At 28.7% G+C, this 26690-nt stretch overlaps 1 protein-coding gene across 1 annotated transcript in view; it reads right to left on the reverse strand.

Moving 5' to 3' along the window:
* LOC119612032 (tyrosine-protein phosphatase 69D) overlaps window positions 1-26690 on the reverse strand; it is a 314226-nt gene that overhangs the window by 26989 nt on the left and 260547 nt on the right. Inside the window, exons 10-11 of the mRNA XM_037967748.1 lie at window positions 20295-20602; window positions 20089-20224 (exon numbers count right to left, since the gene is read on the reverse strand). Coding sequence (XP_037823676.1) covers window positions 20089-20224; window positions 20295-20602 — 444 coding nt within the window. The remainder of the gene's footprint in view (window positions 1-20088; window positions 20225-20294; window positions 20603-26690) is intronic.

The following is a 26690-nucleotide window of genomic DNA, read 5'->3' on the forward strand; positions in this document are numbered from 1 at the left end:
AGCAAGTCCACAAAACGTGAGAAAATCGGTGTTTGTACGAGCAATGTTTGTGTAGTGTGTGTGGCAATTAGTGTTTATAAAAAACCGACTTTTGGAAAATCCGGTTTCTCTGTTAACCGGAAATGACCATTTCTAAAAAACCGGTTTGTCGGTTAACCGAGTATAAAAAACCGGTTAAACCAAACTGTTTGGAAATCTTTAAAATATTATAATATTTAGTTGAAAAATGTCATTTTGCGAAATATTATGAATTACTTTGAGAAACTTCTCTATTTTTATTATACTCACGCAGTAAACAACTAAGTGCATCCTGCATTTTATCATCAAAGTTATTTATTCGTCTTTTCCCATTATCTCAATGTCTGGTTTATTTTATCGTAAGGTTAAATTTACAGTTTTCATACGAAAATTATTTTAACCAGCAGAATATCTACCGGTTAAACGATAACCGGAGGTGGAGTTAACGGGGCTTAATAAATAACAAATTTCTTCATATAATGGTTGCAATTTGTTTAAATAGTTAATTTTTTATTGGTTTAAATGCCAACTTTTTACTAATTTCCTGATTGTCTAAAATTGTAAATCTCCATTTTATATACATAATATATGTTTAACATTTTCTAACATTTGTTTAACAATCATAGGTCTGTTTTCATATGCACAAACGGAAAATAATGTTTAGAATTATCTATCCAAAATTTTAAAAAATCATAATAAAAAATCAAAGAAAACATACAATTTTCTACTAAAAATTTTTTTGAAACCGGTTAACCGAGACTTAAAACCGGATAATTCGGTTAACCGAAAACCAATGTTTTAAAAAAACCGGTTTGCGAAAAACCGATTTATAAACACTAGTGGCAATGAAAAAAATGTGTTTGTCAATCCGCTTGTGTAGTCTATTTGGGCCTTTACATTTGTAAAATATGTTAACCCTCTAACTCCCCAAGGTATTTAAGGGGTTAAAAATATTATCCGTAAAATTCTACTATAAGTCCCTGAATACACCAATATGGAAAATTCAACAAGAAAATCAAGAAATTTAAATTTTTTTCCGACCCTACTGCAGTTTCTTGATAACAACAGGTCTAAATGTTTCCCGATTGTTTTAATTTTTCTTTTATATTATTAAACAGTGAAAGAATTGTTTCATGACTGAGTCCAAAGTTATATGAATTTCAATTTAAAATATCAAAGAAAAGGCGATTTGTTTTGCAATTTTTCGGGAAATAAGTACTTTTTTCTTTTTATCTAAAAAATGTTTAAGCATTTGTATAAAGAATAATACTTTTTTGTTCAAAACTTTACACGAAATATTTAAAATAGAAAAAAAATTTATGACGAGGGGACCAGGTGTATACCAAAAACCCCTACTTTGAATCTAAAATTCAAATTTACGGCAAAAATTCTCAAATCGCATAGTTTATATCAAATTATAGTAACCCATTTTAGATGGCTCAATAAGTTCTCAATTATTCTGTAAAGGTTTTCGATAACCCCGAGCTTGGTATGAATGATATAGCCAAAAAACTAAAAAAATCAATTCTTAGTATTTTTCAAAACTTTTTTGGGAATTTAGGGATTCGTGATAACAAATTTCACAATTTATTTTTAGTTTTACATTTTCCATAAAAAGGACTATAAACTGTAAATTTCGTTAAAAAATATTTATAAATAGAAATTTTATTAAAATTTTAAAATTTTTGTCTTCGCAAAAATTCATCAAAAAAGTATATTGCGAAATTTTTTAAAAAAAGTATTCCATTAATTTCTGAATTGTTAAAAAAGTAGATCTTGTCCCTTTCACATGCAAAATTAAGGATCATTTTTGAATTTTAGATAAAAAATTAGCGATTTTGGCATGCACCTAGTTCCTCGGTATCAAAATTTTAGATTTTTTTCTCTCTTTATGTTATGTCTTATTTCTGACTATCTGCTTAAATTTTCCATATTGGTGTATTCAAGGCTTTATAGTAGAATTTTACGGAAAATATTTTTGTGGAACATTCTCAAAACAGTACTATCTAAAAATGTTGTGATTACAAAGGACTTCTAAGATGTTTCCATGAAATTAGTTTTTTAAATATTTACAACACTAGTTCAGAGTTTCAAAACAACTACTTAAAACCAGTAGAAAAATATCTCGAATTTATCGAAAAAAAAAAATTAAATATAGTTGATTTTTTCCCAAGATTGATCTTATTTAATCTCAATAATTTGAATCATAAATCGCAGGAAAAAGATCTAGTGTGTTCTCTAAAGCTTCTCTAGAACTACATATTTCTGAGGAAAGCAAAGACGAACTAAAATCACTCAATAATGAACAAGTTTCAGGTTGATGCGCAACACATAAATTGTTGGTTGTGAATATTTATAAATTGTGTTTACAATTATAATGATATTTTTAATAATATGTGCTAAATTGCATTTTTGAGTACTAAATGAGTTTAAAGACTGCTAAATCTAGCACTAAAAATGCTAAAGTGGGCACACTGGCTGTAAAACTATCTGAAATTATGGATAGACAGACATTGCACTATGGGCCATAGCTATAAAAATGTACACCATAAAATTTTATGAATAATTTAAAAACTATGACAAATTTGTTATCGGTGCAATCTATATCTAGATTTAAAAATATTAGTGCAGTGGAAAAAATGCACTATAGCTCGAAAACAACTATTGATAGATAAAAATAGTTTTGAACTAAAATGTAGGAACTTTAATTGTCAACAGAAATGTAGTAGGAATCACAATAAACGAGATATTTGTTAAAAACTGATTTTTATATCATTTTACCCTAATATCTAGCTTAGCGTACATAGCGTACATTAATCGTGACTTTTAGCCCCTTATTTAAGACGCCAAGGCGATTTTAATTAAGACGCCATAAGGATTTGGAGTTTTAAGGACGTAAAAACTGGTCAATTCGGTAAACTCGCATCTTCTAAATCAATAGAGATATCAAATAAAAAAATTATGAAACACGTACTTTTTTGAAATTCAACCCATTTGAGCAAAAAGGGGTAAATATTATTTTTTGATACTTTTTCTATCATTTGAAGCAAATAATCATAGAAAAAAATGTTGATTGTATTTTACACCTGTAAAAAACGATATTTTTTGAATATACACATGGGTTAAAATGGAATATGTTTTATTAATTTAAAATTTTTAGCTTTAAAGTAAGTTTTTAATATTAAAAAAATAAACTTAAACTTCAGAATCATAACTTGAGCTTTCGTCACTCAATGGTTTGCAAATGGATTAATTTAATCATACATATACAATGGCAAGCAAAACTGGATACATATCAATCAAGTGTATGTTAAAAACCCAATAAAATCCAGAAAATATTAAACAAAAATTTTATATTGGTTTTAAAATAAGCAATAGAAGAATAAGAAAATAAAACAATAGAAAATTCGCGAATATTGAAACTTTATCTCAAGTTTTAGCTAATTTTATTAAAAAAGTCTATGTATCCACTTTTGCACGTTTAAATTTAATTAATCTAGCAACACAAGTAAATTTAAAAATAACAATGAATTTGAGTACTGCTACTTGATTTACCTTTGAAGAAAGCATCAAAACAAACAGTTACCATTTTTGAGTCATATTTGTAATTTTTTTGCAAATATTTTAATTTTCTAGTTTTAATTAGAAAAATATCAAGTTTATTGGGAAACCAAATGGTCGAAATGACAAAAAATAATTACTGTGCTCGTCAAATTGCCAAGAAGTTAGGAATTTGCCACCGAAGAGTGCTACAAGTGCGAAAAAGAAAAATATGAGCACACCAGAAGTTAAGAAATGTCGATCGTGTTTGCTTTCGGAGAAAGATGCCAGAACTATGGAGCGTTTATTGACATCCAAACAGGTAAAAATACAAAAAACAGGCTATAGTCGCCATAAATAAGTCCTTAAGTGAATGGGCAGTCCGGGGAGCTCTTCGTAGAATTGGCCTTATATCAGCCGTAAAGCAGAAAACACCAGCGTTATCAGAAAAAAGTGTGAAGGATCGTCTTAAATTTAGCAAGAAGCACAAAAATTGGAGTGTTGATGACTGGAAAAGGGTTATATGGTCCGATGAAGGGTTATATGGTCCGATGAAATGAAAACTAATCGTTTTCAGTCTGATGGGAAGGAATATTACTGGCACCGCCCTTATGAAAGCTAAAAAAAGCACCAAGTAAAACAAAAGGGTGAAACAAGCGGGTGGTAGTCTGATGGTGTGGGCTTGTTTCACTTGGTAGAATCTCTGTTCTTTAGTAAAATTAGATGCTATAATGAAAAAGGAGGATTATTTGAGCATTTTCAATCCAATATTCCAGATTTTGTGGAAGAATGTGCATATCCAGAGTCAGAGGTTATACTCCAACAGGATGGGGATCCGAAGCATACGGCAAAAATCGTAAAGAATTGGCTTTCAGCGCAGAATTTTCAAACGATGCAATAGCCAACTCAATGCCCGGAAATCAATCCAATTGAAAATTTATGGGCTTTGTTAAAAAAACGTCTTGCGCAATTCGATAATGCACCAAGAAATCTTAAAGAACTTTGGTCGAGAGTACAAACGGAGTGGTCTAGTATTCCGCACCGGACCATTGAGACCTTGGTCAAAAGTACGCCTAAACGTATAAAAAGTGTCATAAAAGCAAAAGGACTTTGCACAAAATATTAAAAATCAAAATTTTTTTAAAACGTGCAAAACTGGATACTTCGACTTTATTTATAAATATGTTTTAATTTTTAGATTAATATTTAATTATCATGAATTTAATTTTGTTTTCTTTTTATATTGCTTTACTGAATATTTAAAATTGAAAACTTTATTATTTTTCCTTTATTTTATGGGTTTTATAGCATTTTTAAGTCTTATTGGCTAAATATGTATCCAGTTTTGCTCGCCACTGTATGTAACCCTAATATACATTGCTGTGCAAAATAATAGGCTGTTAAAAAGGAAATATATATATCTCTCGTAAAAAATTATAATTTTAAAAATATTTTGATACCATCGTTTTTGGTATTGTCAGTACTAAAATAGTGGTTATTATACAAAATTTTCTTTCCTTGTCTTATTAGAAAAAGATATAATATGAATTGTGCATAATAATAGAATTATTTTAAAAAGTTACATTCTAGATGAAATTATATACCAATGGAACGCAATATTTACTAATCAGGGCAAGGATTTGTATGCAAATGCATGTTTGTAGTCTGTTACTCAAAATAACTTTTAACTAGTTTTATTTTCCAATCAAAGAATTTGCAACAAAATGACATCGATTTGTTGTTGCATATTTTGTTATAAATGCATAAATTGCATATTTTGCTTTAAATTGCATATATTTTGCATATTTATAACATTTTTATAGCATATTTTGCATTTTTTTTAAATTTTCGAACACAATTAAAACAAATTAGAGTGCTATATTCGGCTGAGCCGAATCTTAAATACACTCCACCAGCTATTTTATAGTAATACTTTTTTAATTGATCAAATATTTGTAGGAATAAGTTTTCTCATGTCTTAAATAGAAAAACCCCAAGATTTAAACAGTTTAAATCTGTTACAATTACAAGATTTATTGAACAATACAAACCCCATTTTCTTTTATAGTTTTATAGCGACCTAAGATATGCTTTAACGATATTTAATTATGTGCATGTGTGTGAAAGATTTAAGGATTTTTAAAATACATATATATAATTTTGTTCTACACATTACAAATAATAATGAAATTAGTTAAATACGGTGAAATTGCTTTTAGTGGAAGGACTTAATATGGGAGATATGACCAATTATAAACCGATTTATAAAATTCTTTAAGCAAAATTTCTGTACATAAAAGCTATATTTCAGTCAAATTTTGTATCTATATTGTAATTTAGTAATAAGTAATATGTGTTCAAGTGATTTTCTGAAGGGACATTTGCATGGGACCGACCGCACCCATGTTATGGACCGATCGTGAAAAAATCTTGAAATAGAATTTTTGTATACCAAACTAATATTTGTGCCAAATTTTGTATCAATAGCTCTATTTGGTAAAGAGTAATGTGCGTTTAAGAGATTTTCGTAAAGGCGCTATGACCAATTATGTATATAAAGACAAAATTTCAAAATTCTGTATCTATATCATTATTTGGCAATGAATATTGTGCATTTAAGTGATTTTCTGGGGGGGACCTAGTATGAGAGCTATGACCAAATATGGACTGATTGTAAAACAATTTTATAGTGTAATTTATGTATATAAGAGGAATATTTGTGCTAAATGTATGGATATCAATATTTTGTAATGAGTTATGTGCGTTTAATTGATTTTCGGGAGGGAACCTTGTATGGGAGCTATGACCAATTATGGACCGATCGGAAAAAAATTGCATATAAATATTTCTGTATATGTGAGCAGTACTTGTACCAAACTTTATATGCATATCTTAATTTAATAATGAGTTATGAGCGTTTAAGTGATTTTCGGAAGGGGATCTTGTACGGGAGCTATGACCAATTATGGACCGATCGGAAAAAAATTTCATAGTAATATTTCTGTGCATATGAGCAATACTTGTACCAAATTTTATATGGATATCTTAATTTAGTAATGAGTTATGCGCGTTTAAGTGATTTTCGGAAAAGGTCTAATTATGGAGCGATCCAGAAAATTTTTTCTCTCAATGAATTCTATTGACATAAGATTTTAAGTTGTAAAATTTGTATGAAGATATCAACATTCTGACGGAAGTTATTAACAAAAAACTCATTGTGTAGAAACGAATATATGATGACTTTCATGAAATTATAGTTTTCATAGTTTTCGAGAAAATTACATCAGAATGTGTAAAAAATGCTTATTTTTTCGGAGTTGTTTTAAATTTAGATTCATAACTTTTCTCGATGTGAACCGATTTTGCTCATTTTCAATACCAAACTGTACCGGATAATAGTGAATATTTTGGGTGAATTTGGTTAAATTATCTTGCTTCGTTTTAACGTGAGCGTGTTTTACACAGACAGACAGACAGACGGGCATAGCTAAATCGATTCAGAATTTCATAAGGACCCAGAATATATATACTTTGTTGGGTCTCAGATGACTATTTCTTGGTGTTACACACGGAATGACAAACTTATATAAACCCTCTATCACCACTGATGGTGGTGGAGGGTATAATAATCAAAATAATTTATCTATACACAGAATATACTCATGTCGAGTTAAATAATAAATTATGTGGCATTAAGTGGTTTTCAGAAGTGAACCTTATATGGGAACTAGATATGGACCGATGCTGAAAAAATTCCTTATATGGAATGTAACCAATTATGGACCGATGTGGAAAATGTTCACGGATGATTATACACAAAACAAATTCACATCGAGTTTTACCCTGATAGCTTTATTTATCAATAATTATTCGCATTTGAGTGATTTTAGGATGTGGATCTTATATGGGAGCTAGTACCAATTGTGGACTGCTCCGGAAAAAATTTCACTAATTGATTTATATCTATATACAGAACATATTCACCTCGAGTTCTACCCTGATAACTTTATTAATCAATGAATTATGCGCATTTGAGCGATTTTCGGATGTGGACCTTATATGGGAGCTATGACCGATTATGGACCGATCCGGAACAAATTTCGTAGAGTAATTCATATACACACAAAATACATTCATGTCGAATTTTATCCAGATAGCTTTATTTATCTATGAATTAAGCTCGTTTAAGTGATTTTCGGATGTGAACCTTATATGGGAGCTATGACCAATTATGGACCGATGCGGTAAAAAAATCCTTAGAATGATTTATGTATATACAAAACATATTCATGTAGAATTTTATCCCGATAGCTTTATTTATCAATAAAATATGTTCATTTAAGTGATTTTCGAAAGTGGACCTTATATGGGAACTATGACCAATTGTGGACCGATACAGATCTAAGTCCGTAGTTTTGATTCCCGTTCATATAATGTCAATATGCACAAAATTTTGTGTTGATACCGATATATTTGAGGAAGTTATTAACGTTAAATTAATTTCCGGACATATGTACCTTTGTATGGGGGCTATGGGAAATTTTGGATCGATTGTTACAATTTTAAACATAACCGATTTTGCTGATTTTCAATACCAAACTGCTTAGGAAAACAATGAATATTCTCAGTGAATTTGGTTCATTTCATTTGCTTAGTTTTAACGTGAGGGTGTTTTAACCAGACAGACGGACATAGCTAAATCGACTCAGAATTTCATAAGGACCCAGAATATATAAAATTAATCGGGAGTATGTTCTAAACACCTACAAATAATTCTGTAAATTTTTTTAATTTAATAGCCATTAGGGTTGTCAATAAATCGTGTTTAAAAATATTCGAATAAAAATTAACAATTTTTTTTATTCGAGTAGTCGATTAAAATTTAAAAATTATTCGATTATTCAAACGAATAACGAATACAAGTTTTGACTCGAATAATTTAATAAAATATGTATGATGTCTTAGATATCACCAAGAAGTCAAAAATTAGCGCATTACATAACAGCTGATTTTTAATAATTGTTTTTCTTACATACTACGTTTTTTAGCCAAATTTTTGGCTCACTTGATCAGTGTTGCCAACTTAGTGCTTTTAGCACTATTTGCGGTGCTTTTTGATGTGCCAAACGCGGACAATTTTTCTCATGGTGCCTTTTTGGCACTAGGCACTATAGTGGTGCTTTTCTAATTTTATGACAGTGCATTTAGTGCTTTTTATAATATTTTAAATCTTATTTTGTGATTTTCAGGAATTAATTTAGTTTATTAATCTTTAACATTTTCTCTATAAGGTTAAGAAAACTGATAATTTTTTCATCACTTTATGTGTACAACTTTTTGTTGGATCAGTTTAATAGTCCATACTAAGAGACTAAATTTTACTTAAAAAACTGTTTTAAATTTTAGAAACCTAACATAACTCTTTGACGTAAATGGGACACTGTTGTTCAAATTTTTTTTGCATTGATTTTAAGTTTACAGCAACATTAACTAGCTATTTTTGAACAAACTAGGTTCTAATTGAATGGATAGACTATTTTTCAAAAACATAAAATAAATTGTGGAAAATATTCAAAATACGTTAAAATAAACTATGTATGTATATCACTCACTCAGATCAGTGAAATTAAACATTTTTAAGAACTTGAAAAATATTAATATGTATTTGCTTGTATTTTTAAACATCAGGCCAGATTTTTTTATATGAACAGTAAATTTTGACTTCCTTGAAGTGGTTTTGTTAAAGATATATAGATTTTGCAAAAAAAAATATTTCATAAGTTTTGTACAATTTTACAATCTGGGTGTTGATGCATCGGTAGGCCAGTTGGTAGTGTGCTGTAATAGGCTATATCAGTTTGAATGTTTAATGACATTTTACTATTTTTTAAATAACTTTTAAACAAATTAAGGGATTTTTAATTTGAATAACATAGAACGCAAAACCATTGGAAATCAAAGGAAGGGCATAAAAATGTGGAATACTGCTTGCAAGTGCCGTTCATTTGGATATTTTGAAGTTTTTTCTTTTCAGTTCTTTTATGTTTGATATAATAAGGAAGAAAATTGACACCAATCCCTACTGATTCTACCTTTTAATGGTTGTTTCATGAGGGATTTGAAAAATTAAACCAGATTCAGACAGTCTAGGTTAATATGTTTCTCATTTAATTGAAATTTAATTTTTATTTATCTAATATTCGTCAAAACATTAGTTTTTACGTTTATATCTAAAAATTTAACTAAACGAAAATAATCGACATATTATAAATTTGATAAATCTATATGAAAGACTTTATAGTATGAAGCATGTTTTGTAGCCCTTAGTTCAAAAAAAGAAGAAGTTTGGAGTATGCCAGTCTTGTAGTAAATGAGCAATGTGATGTGCAATTTTTATTAAAATAATCTTTATTTTACTAAAAACGAAACCGTAGTGCTTTTTTACCCCTTTTCAGTTCGAAAATAACGCTTTTTTACCCCTTTTTAATTTTTTCGCGCGCGTTTTGCTTGTCCATTGTTGTCAACACTGCACTTGATTAGGTTCATTCAGAATAAAATCAGTTTACTGCAGGCAGTGGGTAAAGTCCATTCATATTCTAGTGTATGTGAATATAGACAATAAATTTTTGAAAAAATAGGTCGCGGTAAGCCATTAAGTAAATAATAAAATGGCAACATTTAAGTATTGGTAAGTATTTCCTTACCAATACTTAAGAATCTTTATAAGTCTTTATCACCTCGAATTTTCGGAGTTATATGAAGTAACGGCGGATATGTTCCTTACTAAATCTTTTGTAAAACCTTGTAAAAATGTTTAAAAAAATAAAAAAGTTTCATGAAAAATGCAATTTGTTGTTGTTTTTGTCAATTAAAGATGACGAACCTATTGTTCAAAAACGTAGTATTTTAGAAAAAAAATTATTAAAAATCGGTTATTAAGTATTGCACTAATGATTGTCTATCTAGTGATACCTAAGACATCATGTTATTATTTAAAATATTAATATTACTAATTAGTCCATTATTTTTTGCAAAAAATTTATTTGAATGTTAACAAAACAGTGAACTTATTTAAGTGAGCGGGAGTGTATTTTTTGGTTTTACATTTTTATGAGATTAAAAATGTTGTTTTTGGCTTTTGTATTAAATGTGTCTATTACCCTTATTAATGTTAATATTATTTAAGTCAAATTAGTTGTATTCTATAATACTACAACTTTACTTCCGAATAAATTCCAAAAAAGAGCATAAAAATTACTTTTTGAGAATGACTTCAGAAGTAGTGAATTTGGAATCAAATAAAAAGAACATTCCTCCTATGACAAGCCTGTGTTAAAATCATCACTTCTTCAGGTCTTTTTCAGTACTTCCATGGAGTAAATTCTATTTCTTTTTCGCTTCTTTGGAAGTTCTTTTTTTTTTGCTGGGATCTAAGGAATATTAAATGACTTCCAAAGAAGTGAATATAATTATATTTTTTTTCAAAACTGAAGGTATATTTTTTGTACTAACATTTGTTTAGTTAAAAAATTAACATAAAACCCCAAAATAGGTTTTATGTTAAATGTGTGTAACTCTTTATTTATGTTAATATTATTTAAGTCAAGTTAGTTATATTCTTTAATACCACAATTTCACATCCAAATAACTTTCAAAAAAAGAGCATAAGAGTTTGAGAATGACTTCAAAAGTAGAGAATTTGGAATCAAATAAAAAGAACATCCTTCCTATGACAAGCCTGTGTTAAAATCAATACTTCTTCAGGTGTTTTTCAGTAAATTCTATTTCTTTTTCGCTTCTTTGGAAGTTCTTTTTTTGCTGGCAAGTTTTAAAAAGTCCATTATTTTAAACAATAGAAAAAAGATTTTTGGCAGATTTTTACGTTTAATAAAGTTTCAGATAGTTTAAATTTAGATTTTAAAGTGTCATAAATATATATTAGCAAAGTTCCATTGTGAATGTTGGAACAAAGCAAGTAAAAAAATGGAGGAAAAAGGCGAAAAACGAAAAAATAAAGTCCGCATATTAAAAATATATTATTTCAATAAACCGAATAATTCAAAATCAGCAAATTGGGTTTTTTAACATTCGAAATAAAACTTCGTAGCAAAAAACCGCTCAGAGAAACCGGGTAGTTCTCTGTCGCATAAAAAAGATAATGATTCCAAAAATAAATATTTAATAATGCGCGAGAGATTTGCAGTACATATGATGTTGCTCATGTTCAGGTTCGATTGCTACTGAGCTTGAAATTAAAAAATAACGTTTATGGACCACAAAAGAATTTACAAATTATAAGTATCAAGTGGTCCGTTATCCAAAAACAAAAATATTCAACTATTATTGGTACACATATTGTGCTTGCATACCCTGGGTGCTTCGCTACCCTAACCAAAATTAAATGCATACAAAATTTTGTTTACTTTTATAGAAAATTTAAAATTGATTAAACATTTTTTAATTTTTCAGAATAAAGAAGCTTGTATTTTTAGTTTCATTCGTTTAGCTTCCACATTATAGAAAATTTAGAAAGTACTATTTGAAAAAAAAGTACTATAAAATACCTCTTATTTAATCAAAAATTTTATGTTTCTGTGCTCAATATTATAGACAAGGTTAAGCATTATAGAGAAGGCGCCATTTGAAGAATGGAAAAGTACCAAAGAGTTACCCACTTACAGAATATTATTCAGTCAAGACCATGTATGTTAAAATTTATGTTCCTAGGTTAAATATTTTAGAAAATTCAAAAAGTACAATTTATGAGATAAAAAGTACTAAAAAGTTCTCTCTTAAAGAATCTTATTCAATGAGGACCGTGTATGTTTAATAATCATGTGTTTTGAATTTATATTATAGAACATACAGAGTATCATTTGAAGAAAGAAAAAGTACCAAAAGTGGAATAAATTCTACCTTAGTGGAAAGTACTAATAAAAATAGTACAATTTTTTCCCTTTTCGCTTAGAAATATACTTTTTTGAGAATTAAATTTACAAAATGTTTCATATTTAAATCTATATATCACAGATAAAACTCAAACGATTCAAATCTGCATTCATTTGTTCTGGAAAAATTGTGCTTTCAAAAAGGTACCAAACAATTTACTCTAATTTGATCCCATATAGGCCTTAGTACTCGAATTCCAAAATAATATACCAACAGCTTATTTTGTATGAGTAAATAAAGTACTTTTTCAAATTTTATAAAAATTGGCTTAATGAGTAAAATAAAATTAAATTTCCCGTTTTTTCCCCTTTTTTGTAGTTTTTGTCCCAGTGAAATAGAAAACATTTTGTTTCAATAAATATTACAGAGTTAGTCCGTAATTTAATAGGAATACTTCAATAAATCGAAAAAGCTTTCCTAATGTGCTAAAAAAGTACCAAAAATACAGTTTTCTCCCTTTTACATCCAAAAAGGACTGAAGTTTAAAAAAGTACGAAACAGATGTCTTCTAATTTTGGGAGATATATTCAAAATATTTACAAAAATTTTATTTATAAAGGGCTAAAAAAGGTACCAAAATCACCTTTGTTACACATTTTCACCCCTTAAAAGTACAAATTTCAAAAAAGTACCAGACACCCATCTGCTTATTTTAAGAGTACATACATGTGCATTTAAAATTTTTCTTGTATCACTAATATTAGCTAAATATGATCTCCTCCAACATTCTCCCCCCGTAGAAAGGGTTTTTCTGACTCTTGCAAGGAGCCAATTCTGTGGTAGAGCCTAATCTTGATATTTGGTTGTGTTTTAGACCGTTTCGAACGTTGTTGTAGCGATAAAAGATAATCTCGGGAACACAATTGCCAAAATTGATTTTTGAGATATGAAATTTGTTGTCATCGATTTAATGGAGATAATTTTGAAGAATCAAAAGTTTCCTGAGGTATGGAAACTAACGATGAATCAATCAACAGTAAGTGTTTCTCCATCATTAAGGTCATCTGACATTGGAGATATAGGACGAGAGTTCAATATAGCTTCTATTTCGTTAATTAAAATTTGAAGTTCTTCAAATGTAAGGCAAGCTTGAGCAACATTTTTTACTAATAAAGTTTTTGCAGATTTAACAGCGGCTTCCCACAATCCACCAAAATGTTGGGCTTGAGGAGGGATGAAACAAAATTCGAAGCTATTTTGAGTGCAATGCGTCTTGATTTCTGATACGATTTTATTAGAGAGCAATTTATCTTTTAACTCTTTGAGTTTAATATGGGCACCTGTAAAATTTGTCGCGTTATCGCAAAAAATGCGTTGCGGAAGGCCACGTCGACTAACAAAGCGATTTAAACAAAGTATAAAATTGTTTGTGGACAAATCGGAAACGGGCTCCAAATGAGTTGCTTTTGAGCTAAAGCACACAAAAACTGCAACGTATGTTTTGTAAGGTACTTGTCCACGAATACGATATGAAGTTAGGAATGGGCCACAAAAATCGACTCCACTGACCAAAAATGGTCGTTGAGCTCTTAGGTGATCAACTGTTAAGTTGCCCATTATTTGTCCAATCAACTTTGGTTTGTAGTGGAAGCAATGGACACAATTGTGAACCAATTTTTGAACTACTTCTCTGGCGTTAATTATCCATATTTTTTGACGAAGTATTCCAAGCAATACCAGCGTGCAAGTGAAGACGATGTAAATGCTCAATGTATAGTTTTACAAAGCGATGACTTTTCGGCAATAAAGCGGGAAAGCGAGCATCATATAGGATTTGAGCTTTCGATAATCTTCCAGCTACTCGAATCAAATTAATATTTATGTTGTCAATTTCCATTTGATGTTTTTGCAAGGACGGTTGTACCAAATATTGTTTAATGGCGTTTAACTCCACAACGAAGTTTTTACTTTGTATATGTGCTACTAGTTTCCAAAATTTGTTCTCCAATTCTAGGGCTGGGAGATAAACAATGTCATTGGCTTTCAACAAAGGGGCTATGTATGACGGACTCAATGATGTCATTTGTAGAGCATTTAAGAACCGTTTTTCTTTTTTCAAAAATTTCTTCGGCCAGTTACTAACATCTTCGAAAAGAAATTTGGGACCATTAAACCAAATTATACTAGGCAAGTCTGTAGCGCTACAACCACGGGTTAAAATATAGGCTGGGTTACTTTTTGATGGCACATGTCGCCATATAACGTCTTGAGATTGTTCTTGCAACTCTGAGACACGATTTGCTACAAAATAATTAAGGTTTGATGAATGTATCTTAAGCCATTGCAAAACAATTTTAGAATCCGCCTAAAAGAATATAGAATATACGAATTTTCCGATTTTTTATTTTATTTTTGACCAATTTTTACTAAGTAATACGGACGCGCTTAATTCGAGACGAGGTAAAGACTAGACTTTTATTGGAGCCACCTTCCATTTGGCGATTAACAAAGTAGTTTTGTAAGAACTATTTTCTAAGACGCGATAGCAAATACAGCAACCAAATGCGCGTTGCGAAGTGTCGGCGAAGCCATGTATTTCGCCGAGTATGTTTTCCGAAGTAATGATTTCATGAATATGTTCCAAATCTGTTTTAATTTGGAGCCACATCAATGTCAAACTATTGTTGAGGGGATCATCCCAACCGATGTTTTAGACCCACATCTCTTGGAGCTGCATTTTACAACGAACTATAATAGGGTTTAAGACCAGGTAAATCGAAAATGTTTGATACTAAAACTGAGCGTTTGTGGGGTTACTTACATCGGGCAAGTTAAAGCGAAACAAGAATATATCATTTGTAGGATTCCAGGACATTTTAGATATGTCTACAGTGAGAGCAAATCTATTCAAACGAAACGAAAAGAGTAACTACTAAACTAAACTTGTTGTATAGTTGGGCCAACCATGAGTATATCATTCAAAGAATGGCTCGAAGTTGTGCGAGCTGACCCATTGAAAACGACACGAAGTTTTGATGTTGTACTCTCAGACTTGAGAACACAATGATGAGGTATGATGTAATGTGGATGCGAAAGAGGACGATTATAGACCGACACATGACCAAGTGCCATATACTCGTTCACTAAATCGACATACATAGATTTTAAAGTGAGATCACGTTCCAGTCTACGGTCGAGCGACAAAAATCTTCGTTTATTAATTTCGAAAGACTCACTTAAACAATTAAGATTTTGTTTAAATGGTAACCAAACTTGAATTATTCGGTGAAATGTTTCTCAAACGCTTGTTCCTTATTAGTAAATGTTTGAGGACCACTTTCATATTCCTCAACTTCCTAAAATTTTCTTCAATGTATTATCAGGAATTGAATTTTTTTTTTTAAGAGAAGTAACACTCAGGCATTGATGCCTATAAATACATAGACCGTGTTACCTTCTTTGGAAAGGGATAGAGTAGAGGCGAAAAGTGGTGAAAGTGAAGGATAGAAGAAAGCTTTTTTTTATTTACAACTCTGCAATTGCACGTTATGTTTATTTTTAGAACAATGTTGCAGCGCCTCTGGTGTTGAGTAGGCGCATTAGTTTAAGCTTTTTATAGCCAATTTGTATTAAGTGAAGATCGTGTGCGATCACTCTAATGCATAAATCAGTGTTGCCACTTGCAATATTTTGAATTTCATTTAAAATTTAATTTATAGTGCATTATTTTTGCATTGCAATAATATTGTAAAATCTTAATGTAGATTTTTCAGTTAACAAATTTTTCATAATTAATACATTATTCATAAGCCGTTAATATATGTATGTATGCTTATGCACTATTATACGTTTTATCTCAGAATCGCTTTATGTCCCATAGTGCAATATCCGTCTATCCATAATTCAGATAGTATCACAGGTCATATTTATGATTAGAATTCGGATAAAATTGGTAATAAACAAATTTTTATTTTATAAAAGGTTTATAAAACAAATTTTGTATTGAAATTGTTCAAGATATTTCTCGCCAAAAAATTTATTGTGTGCATTTTAAATTTTTTAGGAAAATGTTATTTTAAGTAAATTAAAAAATAATTAAAGTAATGAAATATAAAAAAATATTTCGCAAGAGTGAATTTATTAAACATGATTTAAAGCTTGCGGGTAGAAATTAATATGCACTTTTCTTTATAGTTAAAAGTAATTCTATTTTTCAGAGTCAATTGTGTGTAACCATAAATTCTAGAGCACTATGGTTCAGACGACCACTTCTTTTTGGCCAAAACAATAAATGTGTCCAAAAAATATTTTTATTGTATTCTAGATCTTTTTTACTTAAAATTTAAGTGCAATGTCAAGCAAATATGGTAACTTACATAGTTAAGAAATTTAACTTTTTACAGAAATATTAAATATGGAATAATTATTTTAAACCTCTAGATATATTTTAAATTTATCAAAAACATAAATTTGAGTTATTAATTAAATAAAGCAATATTATATGATTATCAAACATTAAATTTTTATTCTCCAATATTTGCAAAATTTTGGAATAATTAAAGAAAATACCCTTTATTACAAAAAGTAAGTTTTCCTAAAAATTAAAAAATTACAAGTTGGAACATAATCCAATTATTTCCGACAAATAGCTTCATAAAGTTTCATGCTGGGAAGATGTCTGACTTTTTTTAAAGCTTATATGAAGTTGGCGATCATAAAGATTTTAGAAGTTATAACAAACATCCAAGTTATACGTACCCCCATATTGTATGACCCAAAACAATGTAGTGGTACGATAACAGTGTGTGACACTAAAAAACACTCGTTACCCGATATAATGCTTTTTAAAGACCTAGAATTTTTAGAATCTTCAATATACCCTAAAAATCGGAAGATATAAAAAAAACGCTTTTTGTTGACTAGACTTGGTCTGTCTAGTTATATCTCAAAATTTTCTTAACCGATTTAATATTTTTTAACTGTTTTGAAAAGAGTTTCCTTTGTCCTTTTTAAAAAGTATACACACTTTTACATTTTTTACGGAAATGTGTAAAACATTTAGATCTAGATAGAATTTTTTTCGTAAAATCAAAAATTTACCAAATCTCTCATTTCTAAAGTAAATTATCAATTTGAATAATAAAGCTTATATTTGTGTTGCATATCTTAAGTTGATATTTTACTTCAGGAAAGAGAGATTTGGTAAATTTTTGATTTTTATTTTTACTAAAATAAAAAAATATTTATAAAACATGTTTTCAAATAAAGTGTGGGTCAAAAATGATCGTCAATTGTAAAAAAATTAAAAATATATATAAAAATTTGTATTCAGATCTAAATATTTTACACATCTCTGTAAAAAATATAAAAGTGTGTATACTTTTTAAAAGGGACACGGGAAACTCTTTTCAAAACCGTTAAGAAAATTTTGAGATATAATTTTTTTGGTCTGTCTATTCAACAAAAAGCGTTTTTTTTTTCCAATATCTTCCGATTTTTAGGGTATATTGAAGATTCTAAAAATGGTACTGTAATCTACTCTACTAGACCTACCAACTTCACTAGGTCTCGCGATGAGTGTATTGATTTTTTGTAATTTTGTCACACCGTGTAATTATTAAATTATTTTCTTTTATCTTTCATTTCCAAGATCATTTTTTTAATTTGTTTTTCGTTTAAGTTGAAAAAACAATCTGAGAAAATCTGTATTTGGAATTACATTTTAATTTTTTTAATGAAAAAATCAACTTTAGTTACTTGTTATTAACGAGTGATTTAATGTTGATGGAAACAAAATACATTTTCTGTAGCTCCGAAGTATGGACTACAACACTGCATTGAAAAATTTGTTAAAATGCGACATCAAAATAACAGTTTGAAAGTGGTCGTTTGAACCATAGTGCAATGTTTAGAAGTCGAATTTTACTGAAGATACAAATGCGCAGCAATAATAAAAATAATTTTAATTTTAATATTTATTACAACTAGAAATAAAAGTAAATTTAATTTTTTTTATTTTTCATAATTATTTGAATTAAACTTTGACTGACGTACCGTTTATTTAACACTACTGTAATAGCTGCGCTTCAGATTACCTACTTGTTGACATATATAGTTAGTAAAGTATCTGCCGGTCCACACTAGGAAACTTTTTTTGGGAAACTTTTGATTTTGCGTGAGATAGAAAGAATATCATTCATCTCTCTCGCGGTACGGAGATTCTCGTACTCGGAAACTTGTTTTGTTTTGTTATTCTTCTCATTCTTACAACAACAAATCAATGCAATTAATACGTAGTTTCTGAAACAAAAGTTTCTATGTGTGGAAATTAAGGAAACTTCAAAAGAGAATTAAGAAAAAGTTTCTCAACAAAAGTTTCCTAGTGTGGACCAGGTCCAGCGTGGCCAATTTAGCGCTTTTGGCGCTAGATTTAGCGCCTTTTAACAATCCAAAAGTCACATTTTTTCCTCTTAGCGATTTTTTGGAAAAAGGCGCTAAATTAGCGCTTTTTTCAAGAAATTTTTAATAACATAAAATTTAATAATAATTTAATAAAAATAATAATAATAATAATAATAATAATAATAATAATAATAATAATAATAATAATAATAATAATAATAATAATAATAATAATAATAATAATAATAATAATAATAATAATAATAATAATAATAATAATAATAATGTTAATAAAATCTTTTTAATAACATAAAATTATTCCAGTTTAACAATAAAGATAAAACAGAATAATTTTAGATAGTACTATGCTCAATAACAGCTTTTTATTGATTAGAAAATTCTATAAAAAATTTACAACAAGGGAATTTTTTCACGTCAAAAAAGGGAAAAGTTGTAAATTAACTTAATTTTAGTTAGGTTAACTTGAATTTTCGTGAAAACTATTGATATTTTAATGCGAATAATACAAAAATAATTTTGATCGCACAAAGTTTGATTCACAAAAATTTAGCATTATTTTTTTATAACTTCACTGTGAAGGAAACAATTCCTTGACAATTACTTCAGTTTTTTTTCACAAAGTTCTGGTTCTTGGTATTTTTGGAAATGAAGAGTTTAATTAAAATTTATTATGGCGAATTTCAAAAAATCTCTTTGACTAGTTATTGAGATCTTGATCGATGATAGCAATTAGTCATTGAATAAGAAAATCGAACATATTTGTATTAACCTTAATTTTTAAAATTTCGTTCCCGAATCAAAATTCCAATTAAGGGGTAATTTTTTTAATAAACAAATTTTAGCTAAATACTATATTTTTTAGTGACTGTGTAAAAATATAATTTTAGCGCTTTTTAGTGCTTTTTTAGTGAATGTACGGCGCGTTTTAGTATAAAATAGTTGACAACACTGACCAGGTCTATCAAGTTAAAGAGATAGTAATGTGTCTGTAGTTATCCAATGACTACTAAGTCTCTTTGTAGGTACTGACGATTGACATCCCTAGGACAAGCCCATGTTAAAATGGTTAGCCACCCACCTGGTTAGTTGACTGGCAGGGGGTAACCCTAAGTGGTAGGTTAAATAGACAGCTCGGGATTATCTTCCCGAACTGCTGGGCTCGGATGACCTTTTAGTTTCAAATACCGATATGTATTAGTTTAGAAAAGGTATACTTACGTAAGTGTCAATAAGCCGTGGTCTTTGCGACCTAATTTTCCTGGTAGTTGTGCAAATGTCCACACATTTTTCAGTCCTTAACTGTTGTACTAATATACACATAGCAACAAATATAGAACTTCGATCTGTGCCAAAACTGTTTATAATGAAAGAAATAATTATTGACATTAATAAATCCACATTTATGTACACAAATATTTACAAACCTGCAATGAACAGTAAGGGGAGATTTGCAACCAACATTTTTTTCTTTGCTGTGGTGACTTAATGCTTGATCAACTAATTCTATTATACCACGACAAACTTCTGGTACTTCTCCTTCTACCGTTGGCCATCCATTATATTGAAATTGTGTGACATGTATAGTGTCATTGATTTTACAATTTGTTACATTAAATTCTCTTCTAGTATAATAAGGGCAACTTTCACTTTGCATGTATTTCACAAGAATGTGTTCGAATTGAATTTCATCATCTGCCCAGTATCGAGGACATCTTCTAGTTCCTTCGCCAATCTAAAAATAAATTAAATTTTTGAAATAAATTTGCTTATTATTTGTACTACAAGTTTTCAGACGATGATTTTAAACGTTATATTCGCACACAAGATCAGATAGATACACCTGTCAAATTTTTTTTTTTTTTTAAGTTGACATACATATGGGCATAAGTGAGTAAAGATAAATACGCCAGATTAAATAAGTTTATATGTAAGCAAAAAATATATCGCATGAAAACGTATTTGAAGGTTTTAGCAGCAAATCTTGTTTTCCTTATAAAGTGGACATTATACAGATCAATATACAATAAAACATTTATTTATTACACAAAATATTTCCGACCACAATTTGCTCACGCAAAAAGTATGTTAATTAAACACTAGGGATGTCATTCGAATAAAAATTGTTCAAGAAATTCAAACGGTTAAAACCGGATATATATATATATATATATATATATATATATATATATATATATATATATATATATATATATATATATATATAAAGTACTGCTCAAAAAAATAGCACACCTTGTGTTAGGTTTTTATTCTTTTTATATTATTACAATAAATTAAGTTAGAAAAACATGATTGATGGCAAATTCAAGAACGAAGTCCAGTTATATAGTTTATGTAATAAGTATCAAAGTTCGGTGTAAGTCGGCAAAATAACGGTAATAGGGCTTTTTATACAAAACTAACCATAAAAAACTGTTTCATAATTATGACGCACCCTTTAAAACATGTTGAAACAATATTGAAAAATGTTAATTAATTTTGAAAAATTGCAACTAATTATTATGAAAGGACAGTTGTCTATGCTTCTAAATGTAATTTAATTTGAAGTGACAAATATTAAGCAGTTGTCTTTGGTTATTTTTGCTGAAATGTGTCTTGTAGTACTATTAATTTACTTTATGTCAAAATTATGCACTTTATTGGTCAATAGTCCAATTTTTTTTAGGATTATATCTATTAACATTGGAGATAACCTTTTCAAATGGATTTTAAAATTTTTTCCCCAGGGAAAAAACAATCTGACCTTCTAATATGGGTCACTTTTTGGCAGATTTAAGATTGTGATGGTACAAATTGCAATAATTTGATCAAATTTCACTATAAAACCTTAAAAAACTTGCTTCTAATGTTTAATCTTAATCTATGGAATAATCACACATCATTATTGGGAGAATCCATGTGAAAGCGGACAGCAGTCGGATTTACCATCTCCGATTTTAATGAAACTTACCACACATATAAAATATATAATATGTTCCACATATCATTGACTTTTTGAATGGAATCTCATTCAAATGTAAAAATGTCGCGATTTGAAAATTGAAAAATATGTTAAAATTTCCTAAAAGTACATACATATAATTGCCCATAACTCTGAAACTACTTAAAGTCCAACATAATTTTTGATTTCATATCAAAGCCAAAGATATTGTCTTTAAAATCGCATAAACAGAATATTTCACTTCCAAAAGGTTAAAGGTCAATTTTCATGGTGTATAATTCAATGTCAAATAGGTCAGACAGCCCCGTGTTAAACATTATAAAAATACATGGTATGAGGATACCTAAACTCTCTTCTATATTCTAGTGAAAACTTTTCGATGGAGACTCGTGTAGTTCAGGAGTTATTAACCAAAACGTAATTTAAAACCAGTTTTTTATACAAAATTGTATGAAAAATTAAACAAACAGAAAAAATACACATTAGAATCAATTTCAATTTATGTGGTAAATTACATTGTATCTCATAAACCACTGGTCCGATTTAAATGAAATGTGCAAGAAAATTATGAAGGACGATCAGGCCTTACTGGAGGTATCCTTTGTCATCACAATATTAAAATAAAAGGTGGAAAACAGCGTTTAAGAAGTTAACTCTTCGACTTCAAAAATTATTTTAAAGCTTCTATCATCTATAAATGAGATCAAATTTAACTGATCATAAACTTTTCGTAATCTATACAATACAGTAAAGCTAGATCCATATTGCAATACTAATTAAATTTAAGGGTTTAAGAGATATAATTTAAATAAAGTAGTGGACAAAAGTTAAACAATTAAACTAAAATATTTTTTCAATTTTACTTATAACTTAGTACTACCATTAAGTTTTATAATACCCGTATTGTCTACTATAAGAAAAATTCAACTTCAGCCAAATCGGTCCTTATTTGCAGATTTGTGAAGCTTTAATATTTTTTTTATAGTCGAAGTACTCTCATTTAACACCACATACCTCACCTTGTATTTTAACAGGGCGGTAACAAGGTAAATTTTCAGTAAGGTTAAATCGTTCTTAATAATTTTCTTGTACATTTTATTTAAATTGGTCCTGCAGTTTAAGAGATACATAGCATTTTCCATATAAGTTGAATTGATTCCACTTTGTATTTTTTTCTGTTTGTTTAATTTTTCATAGGATTTTGTATAAAAAAACTTGCTTTAAATTACGTTTTGGTTAATAACTCCTGAACTACACGAGTCTCCATCGAAAAATTTCACTAAAATATAGAAGAGAGTATAGGTATCCTCATACCATGTCCTATTATAATTTTGAATATGGGGCTGTCTGATATATTTGGCATCGAACAATACACTATAAAAATTGACCCTTAACCTTTTGGAAGTAAAATATTTTATTTGCACGATTTTAAAGACAATATCTTTGGCTTTATAAGGAAATCAAAAATTATCCTGTACTTAAAGGAATTTCAAAGTTATGGGCAATTATATGTATATACTTTTAGACAATTTTAACATATTTTTAAGTTTTCAAAGCGCGATATTTTTGGTCTGGAATGGGATTACGATCAAAAAGTCATTGATTTAAAGAACACTTTCAAACCATAATATGTGTGGGAAATTTCATTAAAATCGGAAATGGTAAATCCGAAAATTGCTGTTTTCTGTCCGTTTTGATATGGATTCACCCTATTGTGATCTGAATATGCTTAATTCTACACAAGTTAAACCTCACATGTAATATAAAAAAATTAAGAACTAATCCGCAAATATCTAATATCGTATTACATCGATTTGATAATAAATTTGCATATTATTTAAATAAAAATAATAGTTTTCGTTCGAATTGACCTCTATTTTCCATTTTATGAAATTAAAATTTCCATTTACTCAAAATAAAATTTCCATTTATAAGAATTTTAAAAACATTTTTTGGTGGTGTTTCAGTTAGCACATGTGCATGTTTTGTGCATGTCTTAGCATCCTTTTTCTTGGCCTATTATCTTTTTTTAAGGATATGAAAATTCTAGAGTCACTAAATTTTAACCTTTTGGAGAAAATAAGATTACTTTTTTGGGCCTATTTAAACATAGGCCTAGTTGAAATATTAAAAACGCTCAATGCTATCGCGCGAAATTCAGAAATTTTGGATCTATCAAGGAAATATTCTCATATAACATTGACCAAATTGTTATCAAATGTTTATAAATTATATTATGATTGATTAATTAACGATTCATGTCTTCAGAATTTAAAATCGCTGCATAAATTGATTGTAAAATGCAAAAAAATTAATTTGTTAAAAAAAAACCCAAAATGTTCGCTACACTTAGGCAACTCAATACCAACTCAATACCAACTATGACTAAATGGGTCTTAAAATATAGGGGCAGAAGTATTTTATCATCCCGAGATCCAATATTGATAAACATTTCATTTAAGAATATTTTATTGCCAATTTGATTATAAATGCGCTATAATTTTAAATAAATAATTAAGGACTTGTTTCCTAAAATATTTTCTAGCGCAGTTATTTTGCTATTTTAAAATAAATTTCAATATTGTTTTAATAAAGTGGACTATAATTTAAAGTGGATTTAATTTACCGCAAAAAAAATTATTATCTTAAGATAGGATAAAGTAAGGGCCAATCAAAAGGAATGGTCTTAAGATATTGTCGATTAATGTGCTTGACGTGATGTGACAAAAAATATACTTTTCGGTGGAAATGCCCATATATATATAAAGCACTGCTCAAAAATATAGCGCATTTTCTGTTTATTACATTCTCTTTTTGTACCCTTAACAAACTTAAGGTAATAATTTTTTTTCGGTAAATTAAAGCATATAGTCAGTCCACTTTATTAAAACAATATTGAAATTTATTTTAAAATAGCAAAATAACTACGCTAAAAAATATTTTACGAAACAAGTCCTTAATTATTGATTCAAAATTATAGCGCATTTATAATCAAATTGGCAATAAAATATTCTTAAATGAAATGTTTATCAATATTGGATTTCGGGATGATAAAATACTTCTGCCCCTAAATTTTAAGACCCATTAAGTCATAGTTGGTATTGAGTTGGTATTGAGTTGCCTAAGTGTAGCGAACATTTTGGGTTTTTTTTAACAAATTAATTTTTTAGCATTTTACAATTTATGCAGCGATTTTAAATTCAGAAGACATGAATCGTTAACTAATCAATCATAATATAATTTATAAACATTTGATAACAATTTGGTCAATGTTATATGAAAATATTTCGTTGATAGATCCAAAATTTCTGAATTTCGCGCGATAGTATTGAGCGTTTTTAATATTTCAACTAGGCTTATGTTTAAATAGGCCCAAAAAAGTGATCTTATTTTCTCTAAAAGGTTAACATTTAGTGACTCTAGTATTTTCATATCCTTAAAAAAAGATAATAGGCCAAGAAAAAGGATGCTAAGACATGCACAAAACATGCACATGTGCTAACTGAAACACCACCAAAAAATGTTTTTAAAATTCTTATAAATGGAAATTTTATTTTGAATAAATGGAAATTTTAATTTCAAAAAATGGAAAATAGAGGTCAATTCGAACGAAAACTATTCTTTTTATTTAATTAATATGCAAATTTATTATCAAATCGATGTAATACGATATTAGATATTTGCGGATTAGTTCTTAGTTTTTTTATATTACATGTGAGGTTTAACTTGTGTAGAATTAAGCATATTCAGATCACAATAATGATGTGTGATTATTCCATAGATTAAGATTAAACATTAGAAGCAAGTTTTTTAAGGTTTTATAGTGAAATTTGATCAAATTATTGCAATTTGTACCATCACAATCTTAAATCTGCCAAAAAGTGACCAATATTAGAAGGTCAAATTGTTTTTTCCCTGGGGAAAAAAATTTTAAAATCTCATTTGAAGGTTATCTCCAATGTCACTAGATATAATCCTAAAAAATTGGACTATTGACCAATTAAGGGCATAATTTTGACCTAAAGTAATTTACTAGTACTACAAGACACATTTCAGCAAAAATAACCAAAGACAACTGCTTAATATTTGTCACTTCAAATTAAATTGCATTTAGAAGCATAGACAACTGTCCTTTCATAATAATTAGTTGCAATTTTTCAAAATTAATTAACAGTTTTCAAGATTGTTTCAACATATTTCAAAGTGTGCGCTATAATTATGAAACAGTTTTTTATGGTTAGTTTTGTATAAAAAGCCCTATTACCGTTATTTTGCTGACTTACACCGAATTTTGGTACTTATTACATATTCATAACTCGGGGAGAGCTTTATAAAATGTGCGGAATGTCAAAATGGAAAGCAAAAGGTTTATATGAAAAACACATAATAGTATTTTGCATATAGAGGAATACCGAACGACACGTGTTGGGGCTGAAAGAGTCACCTAAGTATATAAAAAGGACAAATTTGAAAAAATTCTATTCTATTCTATATATATATAGATATATATATATATATATATATAAATAGATAATAAACATCTGAATAGAATTTTTTCAAATTTGTCCTTTTTATAGGACAAAAACCGGTAAAGTTTGCTTCCATTAACCCATTGAGCGCCATATCGAAAAAATTACATTTTTATTTAGGATTTTTATGCAAATTTAAGAATTTTCGGCATTTAAAGGGTTAACACTATGTGATAGGCACCAAATGAAAGCTAATTATGTTTCTATATAATACTTGGGAATGTATATGGGAAATTCTCTTTTTAATTTAGATTTTGAGGTTCAAAAAAATATATAAAATTTTTTTAATAGCGCATCAACGATATTTTGTGTGGACATTGTCTAACATCTTA

Source organism: Lucilia sericata, unplaced genomic scaffold, assembly GCF_015586225.1.
Source record: "Lucilia sericata isolate MDLA Ls3-8-SP2 unplaced genomic scaffold, ASM1558622v1 Contig000033F_arrow, whole genome shotgun sequence".
NCBI lineage: Eukaryota > Metazoa > Arthropoda > Insecta > Diptera > Calliphoridae > Lucilia > Lucilia sericata.